Genomic DNA, 25,137 nt, shown 5'->3' with positions numbered 1-25,137 from the left:
ATTTAAAGCAGGGTATTGGATACACAAAGGCTGTTGGTTTAGATCAGGAGCAGCCAACTCTTTCAAAGTTCTAGCAGCCATGGTTTCGTTTTTGGAATTTGACTCTGACTTTGAATCTGAACTTAACTCCTTTGGAGATTGGACTCCTTCAGATGTACTCGGAATCTGCCTAGCTTGCTTAGCCAATTTTCTCAAACGTTTAGCTGTTTTTTCTATTTCTGGATCAAAGATCAACTCACCAAATTGAGAAATTCTTGTCATAAACAAAAAGAAATCAAAGTAAAAATAGAAAAATGCTTCAAAACCCTAGAAAACAATCGAATTTGGCCTCAAGAGGGTGGGGCCAAAGAATCCTATAGATTGATTGGTCTTGATCAGAGCGTCATTTCCTTCAAAATAGGTATGGGCTGCCCTCCAAATTCAACCAGAATTTTTAATGAATAGTAACACTGAACAGTAACACCGTAATATTTTTTTTTTCTTCAAAAACCTGAAAATAGAAACAACTCACAAATAAAATTAATAACAGAATATTCTAACACAGAAAACACAAAATTCAATAAATTTCATTCCCCGGCAATGGCGCCAAAATTCTTGATGATTGTCGAATCCACCAGAAATTCAATTAACTGAAATTACCAGTTGTGAAATATTTTCTGCAATAAGTGGTAAGTCCAGGTCAAACCCTAGAGACTGAATTATTAAATTTCGTGCACTTGTGTAATGAAAAAAAGAAACAAAGGTTGGGGGGGGGGGGTAATTCGCAATCCAAAGAAGAAATAAAAAATAAAAAATTAAGATCTAAAATTAAATAAGAAACTCTCAAATTAAACAAACTTCAGTCAAAGGTAATTCTCATTCCAATGCATTGATTGGATCATAGACAAAAGAAATACAATTATATCTTATTGAATACTTAACGTAGATTTACAAAACAGCGAGGTAAACCCCTGACTTTCCTATACTCATCAATTCGAGCCCAGCACTCTTCTTGACTCTAATTATTAACTGAGTTGGTATTAAGCAATCCTCATCAAATTAATAACTGCTTTAAGAAAAGGAAGTAGTTAAGCTGAACAACAATTTATGAAGCATAAATCATTTAATCCACCCTATTATTTCCTTAGGTTATTATCAAAAACTTGGATCATAATCAATAAAACCTAATTGCTACTCATGTTTAATCTTACACAACAATTACAGATTATGAAGATGAACTAGCAATTGATCAAATCAAACAATTAACTAATAGGCCTTTTTAGCAAATCATTCAACAGATCAAAAATAATTAAATCAGAAAATAATAGATATTCAAAAAGACATAAATTAAATTAAGAACCTAGTCTCACAAATCACACATAAGAACTTGAATCCCTTGAACTGAATTAAAAACTTAGCCACTCATGTTCATGGCTTACAGAAAAAATAAAGGAAAAATAAAGAAGAAATCTGAAAAGAGAATGGAGAACGAATGTCTTCTATGGAGAACAAAGGTCTGAATTGGGATGATTTTAGTTGCTGCCCAAAGACGTATTTATAGTCAAAAACCTAATCTCAAAGATAGGAACCAAACTAGGAAAAGTTTTGAAATTTAAAGAGGCAGATTTTCAGCCTATATTCACGTTTTTGGAATCAAGGCCGATTTTCAGCGATTTTCTTTCCAAATTTGCCTCTGCCCTCTTCAGGAAAGTTGTAGCCCTATTTCTTAGCTTTCGAACGGGTACTCATTTGCCCAAATCTGATGTATACAGCCCAAGTTATGGCTCAAAAACTGAGACTAGTTCAGACAGACGGTCTAGCCCATAGTGACGACTTCATTGTCATTTTTGATAATTAAAATGGCCTCATCTCATGTCCAGCCCTTCATAGAAGTTGTAAAGGTGGCTCTTAAGGTTCAATTGGGCTTGGCCTTGCTTCATTTGGACGTCTAAAACTCTAGATACAAAATAAATACTGAAACTAGTCGTGACACATCAAATCTAGGCTTTTGCAATAGATCTATAGCTCATTTTGTCAACCTTGGAGACTGATTTGGGCTTTGGTCCCTCTTTATCATTTGAAGTGCTCTATCTTAGCTTTTCACTAGATTAAACAGCACTCAATTTGGAGATTCACAACTTTAGAAACACCTGAAAAATACAGCAAAGGTCAAATGCTGAAAATTTCTCTATTTAACATAATTATTCCACAACTATCTAAAAATATGCCTAGATGATAAAAATATTTTAACCAACTGAATTAAACATAAAAACACACTAAAAACAATAAATGTGATGAGAGTAAAATTAATAAATTATGCACTTATCACTCTTTATTATAATTTAAATCAACAAATAGCCAAATGTTGAACAAAGAATTGAAAAATAATAGCAAAAAGAAAGCAAGCAAGCAACTGGTGTCATCAACTAGCAACTTGTGTCATCAGAAAGCACAAAGCAGCTGGTGTCATCAAATAACAAAAATCAACTCAAAAGAAAAAAAAAAGCAGCAAATGCAGCATAGGTAAAACCCTAAATCACCGAAGATTTCAACAGCATAATGGGGGAAAAATTGAAAAGAAAAGAGCATGCTAGCAACAGCCATGGCTTGAAAACCAGCAAAAATGAAGAAAAGAAGAATAAAGAAAAAGTAGCAGATGCAGCATAGATGAAACCCTAAATCACCAAAAATTTCAGTAGCATAATAGGGGAAATTTTGAAAAGAAAAGAGCATGCTAGTAGCAGCCATGGCTTGAAAACCAACAAAAATGAAGAAAGGAAGAATAAAGAAAGCAGTAGCCATGGCTTGAGAACCACCAAGAAGGAAGAAAAGAAGATGGAGAAGAAGCCGATGATAAGAAAGAAGGAAAGAAAGGAAGGAAGGAATGAAAAAGAAATAAAAGAGGAAGTAAAAAATAACGAACCTGAATGCAGAGGTTAGCCAATTTTATAGAATCTTCTTCTTCTTCTTCTTCTTGTCTTCTTCTTCTTGACTTCTGCTTTTCACCTTTTTTTTTTTAAACTTCTACCATCGGGGTGAAGTGGGGTTGTTATAAAAGTCCCCTTCATTAAATAGGGCGCCTGGGATGCGCTTTGAACCTAGGTGCACCTGGAGCCTAGGCAACGCCTTCTCAGTGTCGCCTGCTTGGACTGTTTTGCGGCCCAGGCAGCTGAGCCTCCATCGCCTGGTGCTTGAGGCGCACCTTAGGCATGCCTTTAACAACTGTGTGAATAAGAACATTTTGAAAGACTAAAAGTGAAGCATATTGACAAAAAGATAAAGTGGGGCTTTTGGGTTTACATGTTAGTGGGTTAGGTGGCAGTGTAGTCTTGGTCTTGGGAGTGTAAATAAGTATTTTATTAGTAAAAAATTAAATTTTTTTATAAAATATAAACATTTCTAACTATTAATCATATTTTTAATTATTTAGGATTATATTATTTTAATAATAATAATAATAATAATTAAATAACTTAAAAATTTTAAACAATATGTATATTATGTTAAAAATTATTGCATTTAATTAATATTTTTAATTTTTTATAAACATTTTATGTTAAATAAAATTAAAAAAATAAATCATGTATTGAATAATTATAACTTGCGTATCCTAAATCAAATTGGTATATCAACTAAATGTATTACAAATTGAATTGGTGTACCAACGAAGCCTACCTCTATGTACCTTGTATTTTATTACGTGGCATACCATGTACCACGTACTCGTACCATGACTCGAGAGTACCACATTACAAGTAATTATGGTATAGGTCATATTTGTTAAGGGCATGCTTCAACGATGCCTTGGGCGCAAGGCATAAGGTCCCAATTTATAGCACCTCAATCATTGAAAGGCAGACAATGTTCAAGAGCCACATGCCTTTTTTCAAGGTGCACCTTTAGCAAGGTGCAAGGTGTACACCTAGGCTCGCTTTTGCAACATTTCACAAAAATTTCAACAGAATTCTGTCATTTTTCTTTTAAAGAATAACTTATATATTGTAGGATGATAAATGTTGTTAGCATTGACAAAAGCTAACATTAATGTGTACATGACAATAATTTTTAGGAAGAGCAAAAATACTTAATATCTATAATACTTTTTAGAGTAAGATTAGCCTTGGAAGTAGATTAGATTTCATTCAAAATAGGAAAACTAAAGCAAGGAAGACAGAGGAACTCTCTTAGATACTTCTTACGTATTTAAGTTCATTGTTTGGGCATATTGTTTTAACTTATAGGATAATAAGATCAAAATAGGATGGATGAAATAGAGGAGTGCGAACAGATGTGCTTGCAACCGTAGGATCCCTGACAAAGTGAAGGGTAAATTCTATAAAATTGTGTTCAGGCTAACTATATTTTATGAGATTGAATGCTAAATGCTGGGCATCTAAGGTACAATATATCGGCAAAATGAGTGTGGTAGAAATGCATATATAAGATGAATGTTTGGTATTACAATTATATATAAGATTAGGAATGACCACATCCGCCTAATAATGCATGTACCATACATTGTGGATAAAATGAGAGGATCAATTACAATGGTTTGGTCATGTCCAATATAGAGCATTGAATGCCCCAATATGGAAATGTGATAAGTTAGGTGTGAAAGGAGTGAGAAGAGAAAGGAGGAGACTTAAGATGACTTGGAGAGAAGTTGTATTTAAATATTTACAACTTTTGAATATTACTGCAGAATTGATAGCTAAATGGCAAAAAAGATCTATATAACCAACCCCAACTAGTTTGGGACTAAGGTTTAGTTGTTTTTGTTTGGGAATACTTTTAAGATTGCTGTGTTTTGGTAAGGATGAGTAAAAGATTAGGAAACAAAAAATATTCAGAATTATGACTTATTTGGTTTAAAATTGAGGAAGGGAAATTAAGACCCAACAAAAGAACTTTTTATAGGATAAATGTGTTCGGCCTACCAAAATTTTTTTTCCTCACAAAATAAGCTACAACTTGTGGCTTAAGTTAAATTCTTATTAAGATTTTAACAGATTCATCCTTAAAATTCCTATTTACTTTACATATAAGAAAAGTGAATTATACTTATCTTGTCCTTTTTCTCTCATGTTGTCCTTTTTTTTTTTTTCCTGCTCCTTTTCCTATTTAAAATTGATCTAGCCAGTAGTTAAAAAGATGAAGGTCATACAATGATGATATCTTGTATGGTGGATATATGATGGAAGGATTATTGCTGTAGACTCTAATTATATTGGGCTTTTTATTTCTTTTGAAAAGAAAATTTTCCTGGAATGTAAATATAGGGAGGATGTTTTGGTTTTGTTTTGATCTAATCTTGGGATTATTCCACTTTACAGGATGGCGTTTTGATGCTACCTTGAATTATGGTTTTTCAGCATTCCCACTTTGGTGATATTTACCATCTCAAAGCTAATGATTGAGGTAACTATCTTGTTCGGATGGTATGCACCTATTGTATGATGCCCATGCTCTGTCACATACATGGATTCATTATTTCATTTTCTCAACTGCATAAAATTCCTTGGTCATCTATTGGTTTTTTTTTTTTCTACATTACCATGTTTAGGCGCATGGAAAAGAATGTGAATTATGCTAGAAGGATTAGATTTTTAGAAGTAAAGGAAGTACTTAAGAGAATGAAAGTGGGTACAGCTTGTGGATCTGATGAAATACCAATTGAAGTGTGAAAATGTTTGGGAGATATGGGAATGGCATAGTTAACTAAATTATTTAATAAGATTCTAAACTCAAAGAAAATGCCTGATGAATGGAGGAGTATTTTAGTACCTATTTTTAAAAATAAGGGAGACATATAGAGTTGTTCAAACTATAGGGGAATTAAACTCATGAGCCATACTATGAAGTTGTGGGAGAGAGTTGTGGAGCATCGACTACGTCATGATACTTCTATCTCTCTCAATCAATTTGGTTTCATGCCCGGTCGTTCAACTATGGAAGCGATCTTTCTCATTAGAAGCTTGATGGAGAAATATAGAGATGTGAAGAAAGATCTACACATGATTTTTATTGATTTGGAGAAGGCTTATGATAGTGTTCCAAGAGATGTCTTATGGAATGTGTTAGAACAAAATAGGGTATCTATTAGGTACATACAAGTGTTGAAAGATATGTATGAAGGAGCAACTACTATTGTGCGCACAGTGGGAGGGGACACAAGAGATTTTTCGATCTCAATTGGATTACACCAAGGATCAGCCATAAGCCCTTACCTTTTTATATTAGTTTTAGATGAATTGACGAAACATATACAAGAGAGTATTCATTGGTGCATGTTGTTTGTGAATGATATTGTTCTGATAGATGAGACACGAGAAGGAGTCAATAGAAAGATAGAGCTTTGGAGAAGTACTCTAGAATCAAAGGGTTTTAAGTTAAGTAGAACGAAGACAGAATACATGCATTGCAAGTTCAATGAAGGCCAAACTGGTAATAGGGAACGAGTTAATTTAAATGGAGTGGTACTGTCCCAAAGTAATCACTTTAAATATCTAGGCTCAGTCTTTCAAGTAGATGGGGGATGTGAGGAGGATGTTAGTCATAGGATTAAAGCCGGATGGTTGAAGTGGAGACATGCTATGGGAGTTTTATGTGATCATAAAATTCCCAATAAGTTGAAAGGAAAATTTTACCGTACAGCCATACGACCGGCTATGTTATATGGTAGTGAGTGTTGGGCACTGAAAAAGTCGTATGCGTCTAAGATAAGAGTTGCAGAGATGAGAATGTTAAGGTGAATGAGTGGCCATACTAGACTAGATAAAGTCCATAATGAGAGTATTAGAGAAAAGGTAGGAGTGGTGCCAATTGAAGATAAGTTGAGAGAAGGGAGATTGAGATGGTTTGATCATATGAAGCGTAGACATACGGAGGCTCCAGTTAGACAAGTACAGCACATTAGGTTAGAGGATAGAAAGAAAAAAAGGGGTAGACCTAAATTGACTTGGAGGAGAGTAGTACAACATGACCTAGAAGCATTACACATTTCTGAGGATTTAACCCAAAATCGTTTAGAGTAAAGAAAGTGAATCCATATAGCCGACCTCAAATCTTTGGGATAAAGGTTTAGTTGAGTTGAGTTGAGTTGAGTACCATGTTTAGGCGCATGCATTTGTTGACAAAACTAAAGTAAAAGGCTTGAGGATATAGAAAGCCTAAATAGATTTGTTACGCTCACTGAAATTGAGATTCATTAGTTAAAAATTACAATACCAAATTAAGGTTGCCAGAATATTATGATAAAAATGGTAAAATTTTCCTGATTGTAAGATTGAAGTGTTTTAAAGAAAGATTCATTTTTTTGCTGTTTGACAAGAGAAACAGATTTTTTATGGTATGAAGTGGCTGTTGTTTATGCTTTGTTTGTAAATCCTACATTTGGGAAAGGTGCTATGATGATTTAACCTGTAGCAATTCTACCTTGACATGCCACATTCCTGATTAATCACAACGTAGGGATGGCACCATTTTTTCTTACCAGATCTAGCAGCTACATCTTTCTTACCCAAGGTTTTTAAGCCCAAGTCCCATTATTAAATCTGCAAAAGTAGAAGGTTAAGCGTTTAAAATTCAATTGGAGTCGAAGCAGAAATTAATAGGTATACTATTGAATAAATATTAATATATACAAAATTAATAATTTTTTAAATAATAATAATAATAATAATAATAATAATAATGTATTATTACAATTAATAGTTTGATATTTTTTATAAATAATTATTGTTTTATAGTAAAAGAAATATTTAGAGTAAAATTTTATAATAATCATTTTAATATCAATGAAAAATAAATTTTATAACATTAGATAAAAGTCTATATACTTTTTGTGATATAAAAAAATAATTTAATAGAAAACCAATTAAATAACTTAAATTAACATTAAATAAATTATCCATTCCCTTAATATCAAGTACAGCTTGGTTTAGTGGAAACTAGAAAGGCTCTGTGATTCCCACACACGGGTCATGCAATCGACACGTGCAACAGGCAAGGAGGCGCTTTTTCCTTTAAAAATGAAGGTGGCCCGTGACTTAAACAGACTGAACCCGCCAGTGGTCCGGATCACGGTTAAACCGGTCGGACCGGTTTGGTTCTGAAAACTATGCTCTACCCCTATATTGATGTTTTAGAATGCCAGAGTTTTGCCTGTTTGTCATTAGTTCACTTTACTTTCTAAACTTGATATCCTACTAGTTTGCTCTATATATTTACTGTTAGGATGCCATGGGCATTGATATCACTTGTCTGCAAACCGTTCTATTTCTTTAAAAATCAAAAGTTATCAAAATTTAAATGTTTTATCCAGAGTTATTTGGGTCAATAGTGCTGAATCTTTGCTGCTTTGGTTATGCGGACATTGGAAGCCATAGAAACCTTAGTGAAAGATGAAAAATAGTCTGCATGAAGGAATTGAAGATCGTAAAATATTCCCGGTGCACACAGGAACAATACTCTCTCTCTTACAAAAAAGTAAGTGGACTCTGCTTATAATATGAAGGGTGGGTCTTACATTATTGTGAGAGATAATGTATATGCACTGGATGCACCTAATAATCTCTTATGCATGAATTGTTATATCTCCTAATTGTACATAAAATTAATTTGATAAGTTCTTTTGGGTTGAAGCAATAGATTAATACTTTATATAATGTTTTGTAGTATTATACTTTAATACTTTAATTACAGGCTTGTTTGATATTACTGTTGAAACTATTATTGAAAAAATTATTTTTTTAAATATACTAATTAGAAGTAGTAAAAAATAATTTGAAATTAAATTTGATAAGTTTTAGTTACAAGAATACTAAAATAATAAAATAACTTTTTTCAAACTGCTTTTTTCAACAGCATCTAAAATGATACTTTTATTCACAAAAGTAATTTGAATCTTCCAAACTCAATGTCAAACAGGTACTATGTTTGATTAAGAACAATTTCCTTCATTTGTCTAGGTAAAATTCCATCATGGGGATGAGTGGTTGAGCGAAAGTTGGACCAAAGTCTTCAATTTTCTGTCCTGAACGTCTGAAGGGGACAAATAAAAGGTTAAGTACCGCAAAACCAGGTAAGTACCAGAAAACCTTCATATGCTTGAAGCTTGACATGGACCCTGCCAATTAAAATGTAGCTTAATTGGTCTTTCACCATCTTTAAGAAGTACAAGGAATGGAGAAGTTTCAATTTTGAGTCTTTGAGTCTATTCATTTTAATTTTTATCATTTTTATAGTGGAAAAAAAAATTGCTTCTTATCATGTAGTCTATCAATTATTAATAGGCCCATTTTGTTTCCATAGAAAGAGAGTATGCCATTGAATCTCAGGAATTGTATAAGCTTCCTAACTTTTCTTGGAGGGTTAAAGAGAGAGAAAAAAGGGAAATAAAATATCAGAAATTGATTTATGCATGATCTGTCTAATTCATTTCTTTTGTACAAGACAGGTTGTTGATTTTTTTTTTCTTTTATTTGGCATGAAGGGATATTCTAACTCGAAGCCCTAACTATAAAAATAATTCTAATATCACTGGCTTAAAGCTAGTTTTATCTTAATGCATCATGTAATGTATGTTCTAACTGTGTTATCTCTCAATTTTGGCTTTGGCGGCAAATGTTGATTAAATGAAAAATAAATTAAAGTTTGTTCATTTTGTCATGTGTGTGACTTTAATAATTAATGATGTCAATAATTTATTTTATTAATGTGTTAAATAATTTATTTTTTCTAACTTGAATTATTGAATATTCATAAAAGTATAAAATATTCTCTATATCTTATAAAATCTTATAATATATAATTTTTTTTCATTCATATAAATAAATTTATCATTATGAAAAATTTTATTCTAAATATTTCTTTTATTATAAAATATTATTATTTAAAATCTAAAATTTTAATTAAATATTTTAAAATATTACACATTAATTAGATTTATTTAATAATTATTTATAAAATATATCAAATTACTAATTATAATAATATATTATTCTTCTTTTCAAGGTATTAATATATAATTAATTTTATATTTAATAATCGGATTTGAAAACTTTCAAACGCAAATTAACAGAAAATATTATTCGATTACAGCCAAAATACACTAGAAAAGCTAGCAGCCCAAACATAAAGTGCAAAGAAAAAAAAAAGAAAAAAAAAAAAAAAGCAATCCAAATGTAGGGGGGCACTTAGAAAAATTACACAAACTCTGAAACTAAAATATTTCCATGAGGGAACGTATGGACTGTATCAAAGTGAGGATGAGGAGTATGAATGCGAATACCGTTCCGCTACCCCTCCAAAAATTGGTGAAGTATGCATGTCTCAAGGTTGCGACGGCTCGGTACCAGCAAGTCCCGTAGTGATCATTCAGCCGTTGAAAAATTGTTTCGTAACAGAAATTTGCTCTTACGATTCCACTATTCAGATCATTGAAAAGGTTGGCCACCTTTTCATTATTGCCAAGGCTATTAACAAGAACACCCTTCTCAATGAGCAAGTCCACGTCATCTTCAGTGTTGATCAGTTCATCGATGAATCTAATGTAGTTGCAGATGTAAGCTTCTGTTGGGTAGTGACATTGCTCGAAAGCCATGAGGTTCCTATATAGGCGTTCCGTGGAGTCGGAAACTTTCAAAGTTGGCATGCTCAATACTCCTCCTTCGAGCGTTATGCCAAGCGGCCACGCATCTTTATCTTCAGATGCCTTAAACGTCACTCCAGCTTCATGTAACTTGGTTGCAGAAACTAGGTATCTAGCATTTTTCTTGTTTGACTTCGGAGATTGGCGACAATATTTACCAAGTTCAATGCAATGCTGGGGAGGAGGCTCGCTATTTGGTTCTTGCTTCTTGGCTGATGACGGATGTTTCTGAGATCGGTAACATCTAATCAGATCGGTGAAACGCATGGGTTGAGGAATCTTCTTTTCTTGTTGATTCTGGCCAGACTCCTCCATTTCTCGTTGATTCTGGCCGGACTGCCCTGTTTCTTGTTGATTCTGGCTGGACTCCTCTTTTGGTTGATTCTCGGGATGTTTCTGAGACCGGTAATATCTAATTAGATCAGTGAAATGCAAGGGTTTAGGGTTCTCCCCTTCTAGATTCTGGCTGGACGACTCCTTTTCTTGTTGATTCTTGGCTGATGACGGATGTTTCTGAGATCGGTAACATCTAGACAGATCAGTGAAGTGCATGGGTTGAGGGTTCTTATTTTCTTCTTGATTCTGGCTGGACTCCTTTTCTTGTTGATTCTGGCCGGACTCTACACTGCGGGAGCATTGAGTGAACCAAAAACAATATAAACAGGACCAACAATCCCGTGAAACCTCGATTTGTTCTTCTTTCGGAACTTCAATATAATTTGAAAAATATGATTCGGTGAGATTCAAAAAAGGAGGGTATAATGGCTGACCTTGATAGGCATGGTTGTAAAGATCTTCAAGGATGAAATACGGTATTTGATTTTCCAGTAAAATCAAATCCTGTTTTATAACATTTCTCCGCCACGGTGTACTTACTATGAAATCTTTAGCATATTTTTCTTCCCAATGGTCCCTAATGAAGAGCTCAATGATGAAGATAGAATCTTCTAAAAATATTTTCACAAGCTCATCATCATCATCATCTAAATCGAGGTCTTCATAGCATTCTTTGATCTCATTTTTTCTGTTTTTAATGATGTCAAGAAACGTCTGCTGATCCCCATTATTGTTTTTATCATTAAGAAAAGCTTCTACATATTCCTCTTTAATCTTTTCCAGAGATTTATACTGGTCAATATTATTTCTACGAAGAGGGCCTATGGAAACTAATTGAGGAGCATAGGCCTCTTCTTTTACCTTTCTGAGTGGTTCTGGTACCTTGTAGATGCAACGTCTGGAAATATCTTCGTCATTGCATGAGGCACTTCCATGGTAATGGCCACTCATCTTTCTCACCTTCATTTTTTTTTTATCATAAAAGAATAATTTTAATAAAAGAAAATTATTGTTAAAAAAAAATCCACCACTAATCTAGTGTTAAACCATGTATATTATTTTAATAAAAAGAAAAATAGTAAAGTTGAATTACATCGGCATTTCTATCCCTTTTATATCATATCTATAGTTATTAAAATCACTCATGAACTCAATTTATCATGAATCAAAATATAAATGTATGAGATTTATATATTTAATAAATGAATATATTCATTCAGTATCTTAGATTTATTATGAGTTGTGATTAAATAAGAAAAACCCTTCAAGGGAAAAAGCTATCAAAGCCTTAATTGCTAGAGTACAAGAACATGGCAAAATTAAAGTAAATAAAAATTAAAGAAATTGCTAAATTAAGAAACTCTATCTTTACCTAAAAGAAATGGTTGTCTGGTGGAGACTTGAGACTGCCAAAGTTCTTGGTCTTATATGCCACTACAACTTGCCTTTGTTGCAGCTTACAATTTGCTTTCCCCAAACCTCTGTATTTATAGTTGCCTTCTCCTCTCTCACTCTACCCCGTTTGATATTGAAATTCAGCATTAAAAATATATATATATTTCTTTTCAATTATATTTTAATAGCAATATATTAAATAGCCCCTCTCTCTCTTGGAGATTGCGAACCACGAGAATGCTTACGTCAAACTTTCTAAAGCTACTTTAATATATATATATATATATATATATATATATATATATATATATATATTCCCACGTACCGACCAATGAAGCATTTATTATTTTTGTCTCCGTAAATTTTTTTTTCTTTTAAATTCTTTTAGATAACATAATACAAAAATTATCGTACTTAAATTTAATTAATATTATTAAAATTTAAATTTATTATAAATTTTATTAAAATTTATTAATTATTTGAACTCATTTAAATTTTAATTATTATTATTTAAAAAAATAATTTATATAAAAAATTATTTTAACTAATAATTTATATTTTAAAATTTTAATAATTTCATAAAATATTTAAATTTTATTTAATATAAAATAAAATATATAAAAATTTATAAATATTAAAAATATATATTAATTTATATTTAATTAAATATTTATATAAATAATTTTAAATAATAAATATCAAATATGTAAAACTCAAATTCGATTAAAACTTGATTATACATTATCTAAACTTATCAAATAACAGTAAAAAATTGACCTTTTTCATTCCTATTTTGATTCAGTCAAAATCCAAATGACTTCAATATTGAAACAATATTGTGGACAAAAATGTCAAAATCCGAAAAGATTTTTGTGTAGATTCTTTTTAATGAACATTATCAAGTCATAATCGATATATAGGTGGAAAACTACTTAAATTTGACGAATTTTAATAATCTGATTTCAGTTATTTTGAATATAAAAAAAAAACTTTATAATTCTATCTTTTTGAAAATATACTATCTCTATGGTATAAAGAAAAATTTAACTTATCAAATTTTAATAAAGAAACAGGTTGAATTAATAGATTTTATTGATAGAAAATTATTATTTATATTTAAAAATATAAAATCTCTAATTAAAAAAAGTTAATAATTTTTGAATTATCAAATAATCTATTAAATACTGCAAAATATAAAAACAAAACAAAACCTTATTAAGAAAAGAAAACAAGACTGAATAATGAAGAAAGGAAGACTTAATATTGAAAATAAAATCTCCAATCTATTCCTAACAAATCCAAATATAAAAAAATAAAACCTAAATACATTATAACTGAATATAAATATGAGGCCTATTAAAAAAATTAATTTAAATATTGAAACATATTTCTTTATATAATAATAATATTTATATTTTATCTTTTTTAATATATACAATATAATATTATATGATTATTTATTACAAAATAAAATATTTTATTACCTTTAAAAATTTTTTTTCTTACACTAGCGACAAAAAATAAGTTGTTATAGCGTTTACACCTATAAGGTCTTTCACCTTTCAAAACACCCATGTGTCACATATTAGTATTATAGCTACTAATAAATTTAGCAATTTTTTGGCATTATTTATTTATTTATTTATTTTAAATAAAAACAGTAGCCAATGGGAAAGAAGTCTTCGTTTTCTGTAAATAAATGTAGCATGATTAAAATCAAAGAATGGTCCCCTAAGCCCCAAGTCTAACGTAACAATTTCATTTTTGTCCCCTAATGTAAATAATCCTCATTCTGGGCCACACTGCACTAATAAAATACTCCATGGTGTAACTGTCTTTTTATTTTTTTTTAATAGAAAATAAATTTTATTTTGATGACTATTAAATTAAATTTATAAAAAAATAAATATCGATTAAATTTTATTTTTCAGTGAAGCATATTTACTGTTGATTGACCAATTGAAGTGCTATTTTTATATCTTTTCTATTTTGGTTTATATTAAAATTACCATGTAAAAAAATACAACATTATATGGTGCTTTATTTTTAATTTATAAATGGAAGTATTTATTTTTCTAGATTTAGAAATTTTTACGTCTTAAAATTAAATATATTAAAAAATAAAAATATTTATTTTTTCTTTAAAAATATTTAACCAATATTATTTATCCTTGAAAATTTTCGAAGTAGAAAAAATAAATGAGTCTAGTGTTTTAAATAAGAGCTTTTTTCATGAAATATAAGTTTTTTTTTTATTTCTATTAAATAAAATAAAATTAAATATTTCACTATAATTTTTTATTATCATATTTTTTCTTGCACTAGCGACAGAAAATAAGTTGTTACACAGTTTACCTATAAAATCTTTCACCTTTCAAGACACACTAATTAATTTGATGTGCCACAAGATTATATTTAATTAAGTAAAAATATTGCCACGATCTAATATTACAAGAATTCAACGAAGACTTGTGTGCATTATTGCAAGCAATTGCTCCGCAAATTAATAACCTAATGAGCATTTGATAATTGTTAGAGACATTAAATATTATTTTATCGTCTATTTAATAATTTTCTTTGTTAACTTTCTACCTCAGATGTTTTCTAATATGACAGACAACTTATTTGACCAAGGCACTTAGAATTTTTTTTTTCTTTAGTAATTAAAAGTTTAGCGGAGAGAGACTCCAGTTGGGAGTAAGGATATACCACCAACAGTGATAGAGCCAGAAATTTTAATTTGTGGAATCAATTCATTTGCACATAAATATATATAATTTAAAAAAATATTATAATTGTTGTTGACAGATTTTCATATTTTAAAAGCGTTAAAAAAAATTTTTAATGCATCTATATAATTAAGAGTTTTCTTTCAATAAGAAATTTAATAAATACGTAAATGCAATTATATTAAAATAATATCAAAGTAAATGGATTGAAACAAAATAAAAATTTTAATACATATTAAATTGATATGAAACTAAATATATTAAAATAATTTGTACACGATTGATTTATTAAAATTTATGAAATAAAATAATATACATAAAATGAAATGAAGAGGAATTTTAGTAATTTATGGAATTCAAAAATTACAAACTAATTTTCAGTCAACAAAAGTAAAATAATAACTTTTGCTGCTTAATTTTTCGAGAAAAATCCAACAAATCTTAGAGGGGTTGTTAAATTTTTTATAATGAAATGATATGAACCAAGTAGCTCCTCCTTTGAAAATTTTAAGTATTTTGTAGGATCAAAATTTTTAATTTTATGGATTCAAAGTAAGTCAATAATATAAAATATATATGAAAAAAAAATTTAGTGGGGTCAAATGCATGCGATGCTGCCATTGACTTCCAACCTCACTAAAGAGTTACAATAAAATTTGTAGATTACCTACTACGGAGGACAATGAATAGGATTTGAACTCTCAACTTAATAATAATACTAACTAAGTCTTACCAATCCAACTAACCTTTGTTGATAAAATTTAAATTTTATAATTGCGTGCTCCTCTTATCAATCAAATTACTATACAAATACTTTAAAATCTTATCCTTATCTGCCGACACACTACACTAATAAAAGATTTCATGGTGTATCAATGGAATTGGTACGTGTTGTGTATTGCGAAAACATGTAAACTGTAAAGAAAAAAAGTAAATGTACAAAACAATAATATTTACGTGGTTCATCCTCTCCACATAGAGCTACATCCACGAGCATGTCATCTTTTACTATCAATAATAACAAATCATCGATTACAAACTCCAACCTATACTATCCATCAACCCAATTACACCCAAAAGAACCCACATTATATCAAATTGCTCATAATAAATATATTAGTTAGTCACTCTCAGTCTCCTATAGATATAACATAATATATTTACTATTTTAACGGTTACATCACAAATGGTGTTTTCAACTATATAGGCAAGAGCTCTCTCACCAATGGAGAAAAATTACTCTCTCTTAAATTTTATGCCTTTCTCCACTTTAGGCAGAAGTCTCTTTCCCTTTTTGGGACTGCAATAGGTAGGAGCCCCTCATCAGTGGGCAAAGCCAAATCCTCTGTAATTGGCAAACCCTTTCGCTGCAATGGGTGATAACACTCTATGAGATGAAAGATAAATAACTTTTTTACCATTCTCTTTTTTATAGTGTTAATTTTCTTAATTCTAATATGATTAAGAGTCCCACTCAATTTAGGGATAATACCAAAATAAGAGTTCTACTTATATATGAAAAGGTCTCTTCCAAATCTCACTAGGATTTTGAGTCATAATTCTAACAGTACGAGAAGTAGAAGATTCTATTTCTTTTAAGTAAAGTCAAATGTTTAATCCTTGTGAATGGACAAAATCCCTCATGGGAGTACTTTTTTAATTTCCTAAAATATAAAATTATTTTATTAATATTCTTGCTATTCCATAGCCTCCTGAGTGTTTTAAGATACCTCACTATCCAGTATTATTTTCATTATAGAACTCCTCACTATCTTTACAAAGTATGCATTCAAATGGGTAAAAAATAGGTGTCTATAGTAATGTGTTATATATATATATATATATATATATATATATATATATATATTAGCTTAGTCAATTTTTGTAGCATTGAAATTTATAATGAGTCTTTCCAGCGCAAGCAGGCTTAGCCTAATAAACTGCAAGATACCTATAATTTACTTAAAAAAAAAAAAAAAAAACTCATGGTGTAAGTGTAACTAGGGGTGGCCACAGTTCAGAAACCACCGGTTACGGTTGCTAAACCGCCGGTTTATGTTCAATGAAATCATGAACCTGAATCAAACCGCCAGGGGACGGTTTGAAAGACGATTTTTGAACCGACGGTTCTGGTTTGAGCCCCGGTTTAAAATAGTTTGAAGGGCGGTTTGAAAAAGAACGGTTCAAGACAGTTTGATTGACAGTTTGGAAGCGGTTTAGGGATGATTTAAGGGTAGCTTAGACAAAAAAAAATTAGAGAAAAATTTTATTGATTAAAATTTAAGTTATATTTGTAAAAATATTTTAATTTTTTTTAGAAATCTTTCAATCAAAATAAAATAAGAAAAAAAAGAAAGAAAAAAATTTATCTTTAAGAAAAATTTAATAAATAAAAACTTGAACCCGATTAAAAAACTAAAGATGAAATTAATTTTTTTTAAAGAAATTAGTAAAAAGTGTATGAACTTAATTTTGCCTATATATCCCTTTAGGATTTAAAAAAATAAAAATTCTAGTTCTATTACTTGTCTTTTTTTTAAAATTATATAATCATTGATAATTAAAAAGTATAAAAGAGAAAAAAAATTAAAATAGAGGGTATTGAAAATTTTATTGAGGATTTAAAGTAATATCAAAGTAATTGAGATAGTATTGAAAATTTCAGTAAGTATATAAAATAATAAAGTAGGAAAATTGAGAGAGTATTGGAAATTAAAATAAGTGTATAAAATAATTATTTAAAGAATTTGAGAAAAATTAAAAAAAATATTAAGAATTGAAGAAAATACAGAGAATAATTGTGTAGAGAATTAATGATATATATAAATGAATTAGGAGTGAGGTAACATATTTATTGAATTTTTTTATATTTAAATCGCCGGTTCGAAATCGTCGGTTTAATTCGGTTTGAAATCATAGGTTCAATCCGGTTCGGAACCGCCGGTTCACGATTCTTAAAAAATATGGACCTGAACCAAATCGCAGAAGGACGGTTTCAGTCCGGTTCAAAGCCAGTTCCGGTTTTGACCATCAAAACCAGACCGTGGCTACCCCTAAGTGTAACAACTCGGTCGCTATGGAAATAAAATTTCTTTTTATAATCTCATCTTGAAGATCGGTGTCATCTTTTTGTAATGGTTTTGTAGGATTTGTTGCATTAAATCTTGTTTGGTTTATAGTAAAAAAGTTGTTTTCGTTTAAAAAAATAGTAAAAAAGATGGTTAGATCCTTTTTTGAAAATAAATTTTACTTTGATCGCTATCAAAACAAATATTAAAAAAATAAATATTGATTAAAATTTGTTTTTGAGTGGAGCATATTTAATGTTGATTGGCCAATTGAAGGACTAATTAACTCGATCTCTATCTATGTTTATACCTTATCTATTTTGGTTTACATTAAAATTATCTTATAAAAATATACAATGTTTCGAATAAGATAAGAGTAAGACGCTTTATTTTTATTTGTAAACAAAAGTATTTATTTTTTGTATTTGAATTATTTTTAAAATTATAAGGTTTCTATTTTTTTAAGAAAGAGATTAGAGGAGTGGAGACTTAGATTTAAATCTATTAAGTGAGTAACATAATTTTAATCGCTGAACCTAACTCTACTAGGTTGATATGTGATAATCAAATTATTTTTTTAAATCACCTCAGATCCAATTTTTGATGAGAGAACAAAACACATAGATCAAGATGGATTTTCACTTTATTAGACAAAAGATTAAATTAGGATATTTCCTTATTTGTTTTGTTAATTTAAATGATTAATTAGTAAATATTCTTAATAAATTTTTTTGAGATGCTTAATCAAATACATTTATAATAACTTTAGAATTTATTTAGTATATTCGATTTAAATAATATAATATTATTAAATTATCATTTATTAATTTTTTTTATTTCTATTAAATAAAATAAAATTAAATATTTTACTATAGTTTATATTACCTTACTTTAAAAATTTTCTTCTCACACTTGCGACAGAAAATAAGTTGTTACACGGTTTACGTCTATGGAATCTTTCACTTGTAAAGACACATTGATGTGCCACAGATTAGAATTAATTAAATATTGCCACGACCTCACATTACAACAATCCAACGAAGACTTGTGTGCATTATTGCATAACAATTGGCCCACAAATTGACAACATAATAAGCATTTCATAATTGTTTGTAAGGCGGAGTCAAAAAATTAAATTAGTAGAATAAAAAAAATTATTTTCTCAATTTAAGAAAAATATTATATAAACTATTTATTAAAAAATATATATAATAATATATATAAATTAACAATATATAATAACAATTAAATGAAAAAATAATTTTATAAAATAAAAAATTCTCATTATAATTAATTATACTTAAATATTTAAATAATTATTATTGTATTGAGAAATTGTAAACAAGTATGAAGAATCAAGTGACATAAAACTTGAAGCAGAGAGCACCATGTATTCTATTTTTATTTTTCTTATATAATTTTATTATTTATATAATATTGTTTTGGGATATATATAATAAAATTATTTAAATTTGTTGAATTTTGTTATAAGGATTTATTTTTTATAAAATTATTATATATAACTATTTAAAGAATAGTTTTTATATTGACACCTCATCCTGTGCCGACACCTTGTCAGGCACATCTGGTTCTGGTGCAGTGACAGCTCTCCTGCTTCTACGCATTTTCCTAAAATTCAGCAGCATTAGCCCACAAAATTTTAAAACTGCAAATTACACAACTTTATAGACTGATATTTACACACAATTATATAAAGCAGAAACTAGAAGCAAAGATGACAATGCAAGACGAATGTGGACCCTATTTTCCACATGTGATTGCTATTAGACTCTTCCCAACACTATAGACAATTTTTCCCTATAAATCTGGAGCCTAAGCTCTGATACCACATTTGTCATGACCCAACCTATGGGCCGAATCGGTACTAAGACCTGAGCCAGCCTAAAGCCCCCGAGGCCCGTAGTAAGCCTAACTATTCCTTAACCCAACTCTAAGGCCCATTTGGGCCCAATTTCAAGAATTCAACCGGACAGAGTCTGGCCATAAAGTGGACCTTTCAACGGGGAGTTTTTGACTCACCCGACCTATAAACACGATATGTAATCAACTAGGGAGCTCAGCTCACCCTCCACATACTCAATGTCATAAAAATAAATGGGAGCTCAGCTCCCTCATCTAGTCTATCAAACATGCATATAATAATAAGTTTACAGGTTCAGCATGATAATTATATTACAGACCCAAATCAAATAAATATTTCTAACACATGTGAAAATTCTAGGAGTTAATAGAATTACATAAACATTAATAAATAACCTGCGAAGGAGAAAAGCAGGTTAACCACAACAAAAATCCTCCTGTAGCCTGAAAAATAATGAACAGGAGTGAGCGTTCGACTCAGAGAGTAAAATATCAATTTTAACCATAATCTCTATAACTATCTAAAACTAATGCACCCTGTAGAGTGAAATGCAACATCGGTAATATTTTCACATCATAACAGCAAAAAGGTAATTTGGAGCACTCACACACCCGATAATGTCAAACAATACATATATGGGAGCTGATCCCCTATACAGCTCTCTTAATCCAACCTGTGCCAGCGAAGAACTCAGCTCGGACTTCCACTTAATAAACCAAATCGGGGTCCCAGCAAAGAACTCAAGCCATGTCTACCCCAAAGGACTGGGTCCTAGCGAAGATCTCAAGCCGTGTCTACCCGTCCTATCCATAGCCAACACCACATCACACACACGCCAACGCACGCACACTGCTCCAAATTACCACAACAACATCCATGGCACTTTAACAGTTGTGAATGCAACATAAAACGTGCCTAGAGTTTAACTACATAGATATATACATATAAGTGATGCATGGGCATGCTTAAACATATAATAATATCGAAATTACAATTAAAATTAATATTTTACTCACTGACTTGACAGCAGTCACTGTGGTGGCTGGGCGGAGGAAGAAGGCTGTTCCGGCTCACCTGACAATTTTTATTACAATCATTTAATAAATTTGACTCCATACAAACTAAAAAAAAGACCAAAGACGTCCTAAGTCGTGCCGAAAATCCGGCAGAGTCTCCCCTATACCTAGGACCTACCCAACCTGCAAATGGGTTTAAAACACACTTCTATATCCATCAACCATACACCCACAACTCAATCATGTCACACAGCCCCTCCTGGGCCCATCCAAACAATCATCAATCACAATATGTAAAATTACAGTTTAGTCCTTATAATTGACCCTTTTTACAAAAAACTAACCAAATAAACTCTAAAAATTCTAAAACTTTGCCCCGCGGTCCTTAGCAATATTACCAGGCTATTGCAAAAAGAATCATAATTTTCTGAGCTACCACGAATATTTTATAAATTTTTAATCCTATTTAAGCATTAGAAAATTACAAAAAAGCAAGGTTCGAGTTTACCTATGCCGATTCCGACTCTGGAGACGCGCTCGGGACGTCTGACAATGGTGGGGTAGCTAAAATCTCAATCCAATTCGGAGACTTTTTCGATAGCCGGTCTGTCTGGCCGAAAATTCACAGACTCGGACAACTGTTGAATTTCCACTAATTGAAGGTACCTACACGAAGTCCACAACACGGGGGTTAGTATAAAATTTTTAAGGAATTTTCTAAGCTCATTTAATGCTCAGAAAAATACTACGAAGTTTCATGGGACCCATCGAAAAACGGTGTCGAAAAATTTTGAAATTTATATTCCCACGAAGCTCTCAACGAGTGGAGCGCTCTGGTACTCTCGGTTTTTTCGTGGCGTTCACGATTTGCGAGAAATCTAGCCTAAAAATCGAAATGGGCTAAAACTTCCCTGACAAAAATTGGACAAATCGCTCGATGAATTTTGGTGTTCTTGGTGTCTATGGAAAGCTCTCAAGGTGTAGATGGTGTTTGACACAAGACCCGGCTCAATCGATGGCCAGATCGACCGGATTTCAGCCGGGAAGTCGAAACAGCGCGCGTGCGTCGGGTGGTCTTCGCGCGCATTTTTCAGCTGCCTGGAGCTCGGTCGGCCTTGGGAAGGTGGTGGGGCGGCGTGCCCCCGAGGTGGGGTGGCTGGGGAGGCAGCGGCGCAGCCTAGGGGTGAGGGAGGAGAGAGAAAACGGGAAGGGAAGGAGGAGAGGTCAGGCGCGCGAGGGAGAAGAAGGAAGAAAAAGAAAAGGGCCAGTCCGATCCGGTCCAGTTCGGTTCGATTCGACTGGTTCGATTCATGATACAAAATTTTGAATTTTTACTCTGCCTTGGGACCGAAAACGAGGCCCCAAAATTCTGAAAAAAATCCTAGAAAACTCAGAAAAATTTGTAGACTCTAAATATATTTTTAGTTTTACCACATGGTCTTTAAATTAATTTTTAAAAATCATCAAAGTTTATATTTTCAGAAAATCGAACCCGATTTCTAAAACCCAAAAAATTTCAAATAATTTTCTAAAATTTAAATAAACTAAAATATTAATATTTATCCAAAAATAATAAATTTAAAAATTAGGGGTGTTACATTCTTCCCCCCTTATAGAAAATTCATCCTCGAATTTTACACAAGGCAGAATAAAGTACAGAATTACACGATAAACAGATAAGGGTATTTACTACGCATGTCCCGTTCTGACTCCCAGGTGCACTCTTCCACTGACTGGCTCCTCCACAAAATCTTAACCATAGGGATCTATTTTGATCTTAGCTGCCTCACTTGGTAGTCCACTATGGCTACAGGTTACTCCTCAAATGTCAAGTTTTATTTTAGCTCTACTACATCCGATTGTAGCACATGAGAAGGATCAGGTATATATTTCCTGAGCATGGAGATGTGAAATACAAGATGAACATGTGAAAGGTTGGGTGGTAGCTCCAACCAGTAGGCAACTGCTCCAACCCTATCAATAACTTCAAAAGGTCCAATATACCGAGGTGCCAACTTGCCCTTCTTTCCAAATCTCATGACTCCCTTCATCGGAGAAACCTTCAGGAATACATAGTCGCCTACTGCAAACTCTACATCCCTCCGTCTGGGATCTGCATAACTCTTCTGCTTGCTGAAAGCTATTTTCAAACGTTCCCTGATTAAAGGAACTATCTCTGAAGTGTACTGCACTAGGTCTACATCATGCACCTTCGCTTCTCCCATTTCCGTCCAACACAGAGGAGACCTACACTTTCTTCCATATAGTGTCTCATAGGGTGCCATCCCTATGCTGGAATGGTGACTATTGTTGTAGGCAAACTTCACCAAAGGTAGCTGATCATCCCATTGACCTCCAAAATCCAAAACACTCATGCGAAGCATGTCTTCCAGTGTTTGGATTGTCCTTTTGGACTGTCCGTCTGTCTGAGGGTGGAAAGCGGTACTAAAGTTCAACTGTGTGCCAAGTGCCTCCTACGACTTCCTCCAAAACCGAGAAGTGAACTGGGGCCCTCTGTCAGATATTATGGAAGCAGGAACTCCATGCAATATGACTATTTCTCGAATGTAGAGTCGGGCGTACTGTGCAACAGAATACGTGGTCTTTACAGGCAAGAAATGAGCTGATTTAGTTAGGCGGTCTACAATTACCCATATCGAATCATATCCTCGCGTGGTATGAGGCAACCCAGTCTCAAAATCCATAGTAATCATCTCCCACTTCCATTCTGGGATAGGGAGCTCTTGCAACTTCCCTAACGGTCTCTGGTGTTCAAACTTCACCTTCTGACAAGTCAAGCACTTGGACACAAAGTCTGCTATGTCTCTCTTCATGCCATTCCACCAATAGCTATCTTTCACATCATGATACATCTTGGTGGAGCCTGGGTGGACATTGCACAGTGTATAGTATGCCTCTTGCATAATTTCATTTCTGAGATTGTCCACATTGGGCACATATATCTTAGAACCTTGCACTAGGGCACCATCATTGGCAAATCCAAACTCACCACCTTCACCCTGCTGTACTCTTTCTATGATCTTCATCAATTGTTGGTCTCTGTGCTGGGAAACTCTAACTCTATCTCGCAGGTCTGGTTTCACTGAAAAATGAGCCAATAATACCCCATCATCTGAAAGATCTAGGATTAGACCTTGATCCATCAACTCATATACTTCCTGAATCAACGGTCTCTTCTCCGCTGATATGTGCGCCAAGCTACCAAAAGATTTTCTGCTCAAAGCATCTGTTACTACATTGGCCTTCCCAGGGTGGTACTGGATGGTGCAATCATAGTCCTTTAGAAGCTCCATCCATCTCCTCTGTCTCAAGTTTAAATCCCTCCATTGGAAGATGTACTTCAAACTCTTGTGGTCGGTGTATATCTCGCACACTTCACCATACAGGTAGTGTCTCCAGATTTTTAGTGCAAAGACTACAGCCGCCATTTCTAAATCATGGGTTGGGTAGTTCTGCTCATGCCTCTTTAGCTGTCTCGAGGCATAAGCCACTACTTTTCCATTCTGCATCAAAACACACCCTAAGCTAACTCTGGAGGTGTCACAGTACACGGTATATCCTTCACCACTCATCGGTAGTGTCAACACAGGGGCGGTGGTTAGATACTCCTTAAGCTTCTGGAAACTCTCCTCATAATCATCTGTCTAAATGAATGGAACATTCTTCCGAGTTAACTTAGTTAGGGGAGCTGCTATCCTGGAAAAATCTTGCACAAAACGCCTATAGTAGCCAGCTAGACCCAGAAAACTTCGCACCTCGGTGGATCATGTAGGCCTAAGTCAATCGGGCCATACTTCAATTTTCTTAGGATCTACTTAAATGCCTTCACTAGAAACCACGTGTCCCAAGAATGAGATGCTTTCTAGCCAAAATTCACATTTTGAAAATTTAGCATATAGCTGGTGCTCCCTTAAAGTCTGCAACACCATCCTCAAGTGCCACACGTGTTCTTCCTCGGTCTGAGAGTATATCAAAATGTCATCTATGAATACGATGACAAAACGGTTCAGGAATGGCCTGAACACCCTGTTCATCAGGTCCATGAAGGCTGCTGGTGCAT

General features: G+C 32.2%; 1 protein-coding gene across 2 annotated transcripts in view; it reads right to left on the bottom strand.

Moving 5' to 3' along the window:
* LOC110650912 (UPF0481 protein At3g47200) overlaps positions 1-12,470 on the bottom strand; it is a 51,924-nt gene extending 39,454 nt beyond the window's left edge. Inside the window, exons 1-2 of one of the 2 annotated variants that reach the window (XM_021806060.2) lie at positions 12,339-12,470; positions 10,048-11,926 (exon numbers count right to left, since the gene is read on the bottom strand). In XM_021806060.2, the coding sequence (XP_021661752.2) occupies positions 10,202-11,917 (1,716 nt within the window). In that variant the 5' untranslated portion in view covers positions 11,918-11,926; positions 12,339-12,470 and the 3' untranslated portion in view covers positions 10,048-10,201. Of the gene's footprint in view, positions 1-10,047; positions 11,927-12,338 lie in introns of those variants that run through there. The other variant, XM_058154372.1, reaches the window with a different exon arrangement.
* Between the last annotated feature and the right edge of the window lie 12,667 nt (positions 12,471-25,137).

The sequence above is a fragment of the Hevea brasiliensis genome, chromosome 10, assembly GCF_030052815.1.
Source record: "Hevea brasiliensis isolate MT/VB/25A 57/8 chromosome 10, ASM3005281v1, whole genome shotgun sequence".
NCBI classification, from domain to species: domain Eukaryota; kingdom Viridiplantae; phylum Streptophyta; class Magnoliopsida; order Malpighiales; family Euphorbiaceae; genus Hevea; species Hevea brasiliensis.
This window is presented reverse-complemented; position numbering and strand designations above follow the sequence as displayed.